The sequence below is a fragment of the Quercus lobata genome, chromosome 5 (genome assembly GCF_001633185.2).
Source record: "Quercus lobata isolate SW786 chromosome 5, ValleyOak3.0 Primary Assembly, whole genome shotgun sequence".
Classification (NCBI taxonomy): Eukaryota; Viridiplantae; Streptophyta; class Magnoliopsida; order Fagales; family Fagaceae; genus Quercus; species Quercus lobata.
Window position 1 is genome coordinate 4,481,996 of NC_044908.1, and position 7,323 is coordinate 4,489,318.

At 34.1% G+C, this 7,323-nt stretch overlaps 1 protein-coding gene across 1 annotated transcript; it reads right to left on the reverse strand.

The window, feature by feature from the left end:
- Positions 1-1,051: 1,051 nt before the first annotated feature.
- Positions 1,052-5,974, reverse strand: LOC115989477 (probable inactive purple acid phosphatase 16). The gene is made up of 5 exons (XM_031113162.1): positions 5,657-5,974; positions 3,940-4,164; positions 2,976-3,252; positions 2,427-2,595; positions 1,052-1,352 (listed from the first exon to the last, which is right to left on the reverse strand). The coding sequence occupies exons 1-5, from the start codon at positions 5,907-5,909 to the stop codon at positions 1,170-1,172; spliced, it is 1,107 nt and encodes a 368-aa protein (XP_030969022.1). The 5' UTR covers positions 5,910-5,974; the 3' UTR covers positions 1,052-1,169.
- Positions 5,975-7,323: the final 1,349 nt, after the last annotated feature.

The following is a 7,323-nucleotide window of genomic DNA, read 5'->3' on the forward strand; positions in this document are numbered from 1 at the left end:
TTTGGTAATTAAAGTAGACTCCAAGGGTCACAAAAGTAATTCTACCAAATGTGCCTCGGAATCAAAAGTAAACAAACGAAGTTTTTTTTTTTTTTTTTTTTTGGATAACCGATTAGAAACAGAATTAAATTAATTGACATAGGTTATTTTCGTCAATTTGGTGTAGTTTGTAACATATTGCAACAAAAAAAGATTTTGAAGTATTCTTTTTAATTTAATTTGTCTAAATTCAAGGATTGAGTCCTATTATATTTACCGAATAATTTTTTTTGATATATAAAGGATTTTAAAATTTTAATTTCACCTAGATTTATTTTTTAAAAATTAAAATTGTTAGTATATACATTAGCCTAGCCCACTAGGTTTGGGCCTAGTGTACTACACTTGTCATATACTTATATTACTTGTACTTCACACATTACTTGTGGTTAGGGGTGTGCAGTCAACCTGCCAAAACCAACCCGACCCAACCCAACCAGCCGGATTGGATCGGTTTTTGGGCCTGGTGGGTTAGGTTGGGTTACAAAATTTTTTTGATAGTGAGTTGGGTTCGGTTTGGTTCGGGTCATAAAATTCCAAACCCTACCTAACCCACCTATATATTTTATATATATTTAAAATATATTATATACTTAATAAAAAATTTTAAATAACCAGTTTTTCCTATCCTATATAAAAGTCAATTAGTTCACACAAACTCTAGTAAATTACTATTGCTGTTTAGTAATTAGTGTTCTTTGCCATTAAGGAGTTACATTGATACTAATTTATGAGTTTTTTAATATATTTATATTTTTTTGCTCAATTTAATAATAATAGTAATAAAAAAATTGTCCAATCCATGTGTTCAACCCGACCCATATGGGTTGGGTTGGGTTGGGTTGGGTTGAATTTTTTTTAACCCTCCATGGTGGGTTAGGTAAAAAAATCCTCTAAACCCGACCCATGCACACCCCTACATACTATGCTTATACAAAACTCTCTATTGTACAATATTATATACACAAAATATACTTCAATATACAAACAATTCTCACTTCTCAGTCTCTCTTTATATTCTTAACAAAAATTAAAAAATTAAACACATAAAATAATATAACAAAATAACTATCATTTGGTCAAAAGCCTCGTCAATCGATTGGCACTTCCATGCATAACTTTGCTGTGTACTATATGTCCTCCATCCTTATCCAAGTTCTAAAGGAGAAAGGCTGCTGAGTGATTTCTATAATTCTAGCTTCTCTAGGCCAGTCTCCATAGCCACCATAACCAGTATGCCTAGCAAAACAGAGCCAGAGTTTCTCATAGGGGCAGCACCAATCCAATCCATGGTTATGTCCAACAAATATTGCCTGCCACGATAAAGAGAAAAACAACTCAACATAATGATATTCATATCCATCAAACTCAAGCCATAGATTCATTTAGTTTGTGACTTTCAAGAACCATAAGCACACATATTGTTTATTAAATATATGTGGTTCCAATTCAGAGCTTTTCTTAAAGGCAAAACTGATCGGGCTTATTCAACCTTCTTGCCAACACAGTAACATTTTGGTTAAACTTCTTCCACATTTAAAAGAGAGATATAATTACACTAAACAAAACTCAGCTGACCATCCTAAACCACATTTGGATGATTTAGGTGCTAGTGTGTGACTCATATGTCATGGGTGCTTGAACTTATATTTTCCTGTAAATGGATTGTGAATCTGTGATAGAACTGAAAAATGATAATTGTACCATCCAAGCATGAAGAACGAATTTAAGGGGAAGCAGTAGAACAACATGGTAAATTAATCATGGTGAATAACCAACAGAAACATTACATGAAAAACAATAATAATAACAATAATAATACCATAGCTCCACTTGACTGCAAAGAAGTTATAAAGACAAATTAAAGGTACTCAAATCCCAACATGACAAAAGATTTCAAGTTTTCATTCATTTCTTATGTAATTCCTGTCGATCAAATGGAACAATAACAAAAACCGAAAAAAAAAAAATGGTCGTTTTGGGCCATAGAAGCCAAGCCATAAATTTCAAGCCCGGCAAAGCCTGGCCAGCTTGTGTATCAAGAAATTCCAACCTTCCTATTTGACTTGGCATTGGTAATCAATCAATCCAGCTGAAAATGGGGTCATTCAAATTTCAAGTTCAAATCTAATGTCTAAACCCAGTCTATATCCAGGAGCACTTATGTCTCATATGTGTATGGAGGTATATGTACTTTTTTATGTATATATATGCATATGCTTATTCAATTCCTTTGTGTCATTACCAAGAGAGCAGGCATCTTACATGAATTTATGTTATGCATGTTTGAATCTATATATTTACAGATGAATATGGTTGAGCGTAAGCGTGATTATCTTTGAAATGAATATATTTATGTGTACATGCATGCTTATCTGTGTACTTACCTCGACAGAAGGCCTTTTAACAAGAAGTTCCATGATAACCAATTCAGCTGCTTGAGAAGAAACATTTTCTTTGTTAATTGAGCCTACACAGGGCTTGTGAATTCCAAACTGTGGAGCAACTTTATTAGATGCTTGACTTGGGATATGCCAGAATATTAGCTCGGGCACACTGTCAGGTAACACTAAATTGGATAAGAAAATGCAGGAAACAGATTTATTTAACCAAAAAATAAAAAATAAAAGAAGAATATTCACCATATCTTATTGGTGTACTTCAAAAAAGAAAACCAAAACCTCAGCATTGTCAATTACAACTATTTGCCTCAGTAGAATAAACCTTCTGTCTTTTTCACTTTCTATTTAATCAAACCATGCTGGGAGCAATGTTTCCAAGTTTTCTGTTCATTTTTTTCTCTCTTACAAACCATTAAAATCAACAAACCAGAGTCTAGATATTTAAACCTTGTTACCTATTAATTCTAGTCAATGCTAATAAGGTGCCATGAAAAGTAGTTTAAAAAAAAAAGAGGTAATTCTTTGTTCTAATACCTTGAGTTAGGGTTGATCTCTTCAGATTTGTTCTGGAACCATTCTGCTTGAGCATTTGAGATAACTTGTGGATAGGATCCGCCACCAGAATCTAAAAAGTACAGGTATACTACGGGTGACTTTGGATCATCTGATGATGAGACTTGGATAACATAGTTGGATATACTTGGCCAAAGCGCTTTAGGACCATTGCTAGAATAAGATGGCACATTATGCTCAATCTCATGTTTCATCAGCTCAATACGCTTTGTGCCTCTGAAGCTACATGCTTCTTCTCCTGACAGTTATGGAACATAAAAAGAAGAGAAAAGAATGGAAGAGATTAACATGGTTTGGTCACTAAGACCTACATCCACAACACCAAAAACCAAATGGCTACAGCTTTAATTCACCTGATTGATAGCACATTTCAGGATTTGAAAATAGATCAACAATCAATTTCTCACATATATATTTTGAATGTGAATTTCATATCAATATAATTGATTTTTCCAATTCCTTGATTTACTCCATGCAATCAATTCCTTGATTTTGTCAACAATTTGAGCAAAATGTCATTCTTTCCAACGTATATTGTTATGAACTTATGATTATTGGTTAATCTAACAACAGAAGAAGTGTTATCCTATCATAAATGCTATCTTCAAATTACAAAATTATAAATATTAGAAGGGGTATGTTGTGTTCATATTTTGAATGGGGGGGGGGGGGGGGGTATTTATTACATGGTTCATTTGGTTCTGTAATTTCATTATTCTCCATTATTGTTTGCATGAATTTCTCTAAGACTCTTTCCCAGCTTATAATAGGCCAGTTTCAAAGAGGCAGTTGTCTGAAACAATGAGAGATCAATCATAATTCTGGAAAACACTCAGAAACCCAAGGCCTGTTGCCTGTCACTAGTGAATAGTGATGACTGGTTGTCACCAGCTTATTTATTCCACATTTCTAACATCATGCTAACCTGAATGTGTTGAGTTGACTGCTGGGCAAATAAGTAGAGGAATTCCAGGGGCTGGAAACCAAGCCTTCGGCCATTCAAATGGTTCATCGTCATGGTTTCCAAACACACTGGCAAACAGAATACCTCTGGATTTTGTTGGAGAGATTGCCTGATCCCAGTACAAGCTGGCATTTGCAATTGGTAAATTGTTGGCCGTAATTACATATCCAAGGTATATAAGAAAATCTGCTATGCAATCAGTTAGGTAGAGTTTTAAACCAAAAAAGAAACAGAAATAACCAAAATATTAACTATGTAAAGGTGCTCTATATCAAGCTTTGAGCGCTTCACTTTTTGAATTGAACAATCATTGCAGAAATCATGGAAATTTGTCAGGGTACACCAAAACATAGGGCAGAAATGCAGCCTATTAAGTCAGCTGAATATCAAACAATTCAGAAGAATCCAACTAGAGATCAAATTTATGGTTGTTTAGCGCTAAGCTGCAAAATAACAATAATCTTGTCATCTTCAACAAGTGATTCTTATTCCTAGCATGTTAGTTCAGAAGATGGAACATTTAAACAGCAAATGAAGATTTCTTGAAGTAGCATTCAGAGGCAACAAACATGTAGTAGTAAGGCCCATATAACCATATCATTGTCATTTCGAGTCATCTGTGAAAGACACTTGACAAATGATCGACAGGAACAAGTTGCTAAGTTACTAATCCCAAACTCCCTTCAAGAAAATTGGACATAATACTTTACATAAAAAATGTGCATCCACAGGTACTAAGTACTAACAAACTAAGCATTTACAAGTAATATGTTACCATGAGTTGACCTTCTTTTGTGAACAAAGCTTGGGTTCCGTTGTCCACATTGGACATGTTAGGATATTGATACGTATAATACTGAATCCAAGCCAAGTCTTTCTTATTTGAACTCTCAAAATCAAATTTCAAAATGATAAGTTTATATACAACACATTCATTAGGGTCTTTTGTTTTTATTTACTGAAATTCATTAGGGTCCGTTGGGTGCAATTATTTTGAAAAAATAAATTAAAAAAAAAATAGACGAAAAGTTGCTTTTTGAAAAAGCATTATCCTTTCCTCTTTCTTAAAAAATTACTTTTTAGTCTAAAATTTAAAAACAAAAGGCACTTTTGGGATTTAGATACAATAATAATAATAAAGGCTTTCTGATTTTACTTTTTATCTTTTACATCAAAAAATAAAAACCTAATTACAGTATATCTTTTGTAAATGATAATAAAAAAGAAAAAACACACACATACAAAGGCCGATTTTTATAACTTTACCTCTAAATCTCACAAATCACAGCATATGAACATTTTGCAACGAAAAAAAAATAATGGGATTATTCTTTATTCTATAGTAGGGCAATATATAATAATAACATGGGACATGTACTTCACCAAAGTTTTAATAACGTGGGACTTTCTTTCTTTCTTACATTGTACAAATACAACAACAACAAACAGAGCTAGCACATGATTGAAAGAGGTATTAATAAAATAGACCATTAGTTCATATCATGTATTTTTACACACGTTTTGTGACAAATGTCTATGTGGTAGGCTGTAGTTGGTTGTCTATTACTTTTACATAGGTCCACTATTTTTTTCTTCACTTCTTACTTTTATATATAATTATGATAAAGTATGTAGGAAAGTGTGCAGAACTAGCATCGAAGGGAAGCGATAACGTTACCTAGAGTTTCATCATCAAGTACAGTGTTCATAACTCTTGTTGAGTTCACGTCCTTGAGTGGACCCCGGTCGGTAGACGTGGCCTCCCCATAATGCAGGTCAGCAAACAGCGCTATCTTGAACGGTGCACCCGCCCGCATCTGAACATACCTCTCACCTGAGGCCCTTGTTGTTGTTGTTAAGCCGACCACTTTGTAATCTGATCCGACGGTCAGGATGAAGAGAGAGAAGAAGGTAAAGGATAAGATAGTCATTTTGGGTCTGATTTTGTGACCACTCTGACTCCATTAACTGAGAGCAAAGCAAAGATATGGTTGTTTTTTTTTTTTTTTTTTTTTTGGTATCAACGAAGGTGAAGGCTGGTGGAGGTGGGAGTGAGTTTTGTGGGAAAGAGGATGAAATGACGGAATTGTCCCTGGTTTAATTAGGTCCCAATGATTTTGTGAATTTGCAGTGCACCAAGAAAAACATGATTTTGCTCAGTGTAAAATACAAAAAGTCAAAAACAACTCATGAGGTTGGGCTAAGCATATATATTATCATGATTTTTCAAAAAATATTTAACTTTCTTTTTAACTTTTTTTTTTAAGAGAGTTTTAACTTAGGATGTATTAACGCCAGCTCTTGATGACATCTCTTTATTATCAGATCAAAATATCAATCAGTTTTTAGTATTTTTTATTCAACCATAAAAAACTTTACCAATTAAACTAATTGAAACCTACTACTCTCTCTAACATTAGAAAAACAATATTTAATATTGTTTGAAAATAGCATGAGTACAAGCCCAATGATAGTATTGAGCTACTGGAATTTAGCAAAAGGAAAGCACACAGCAGACCAAAAAAGGTACAGCAGGCACAAGTCAAATAATAACATGCAAGCAATTAGCAGAAAAAATTGAGTTAAAAAGAGAAAAAGTTTTTAGCAAACTCGATTTAGGGTGACAGCAACAAAACCACCACCCTCATGAGGAGCAACTTTTTAGCTACCCTTGGAGGGTCCTAAATTTGCAGAAAGAAAGAGAACGATTTGCCTAAGGAGAGTAAAGATTGAAACAACAAAAAACTGCATGAGTTTTCACATACGAATTGCAGGAGCAATCCATATGCTCAGGGGGCTGAATGTTGATGCTCATTTTTGCAAATCTGTACCCAAAGGCCCATGAGGAAGAAAGTCCAATGAAAAGCAAGGCCTAAAGACCCACAAAGAAGACTAAAGAGCAAGAAAGATCCAAAGAAATAATGCAAGTGAAAGCAATCTATAGCAAAACGCAGATCTGCCAGAGAATACAGTTCTTCAGCAGAATACAGATCTGCTGTAGAATACAGTTCTTTGACAAAATGGCTTCGGCAGATGAAGATAAATTGGGTCCAAGACCCTTTTGATCCAGTCAATATTATTTGGCTCACAAAGGCTCAAATCCTTTTGTATGAAAAAGATAGGCGTGAAAACTGATATGTAAAAGCACGATAAAAAAGAAACAAGGAGCAGCAGGAAGTGTCAGTAGTAAGAATTGCATGAAGAAAAGAAAAGCCAAACTAAAGGAAATGACAAACACCGCAGGAAATGCGTGAAGAAATAAGACAAAAGATACACAGTAGGACGAAACAGAACTAATCTGCTACAGCAGAAATGATGTGGGAATGAAAGAAGACAAAAACAAAA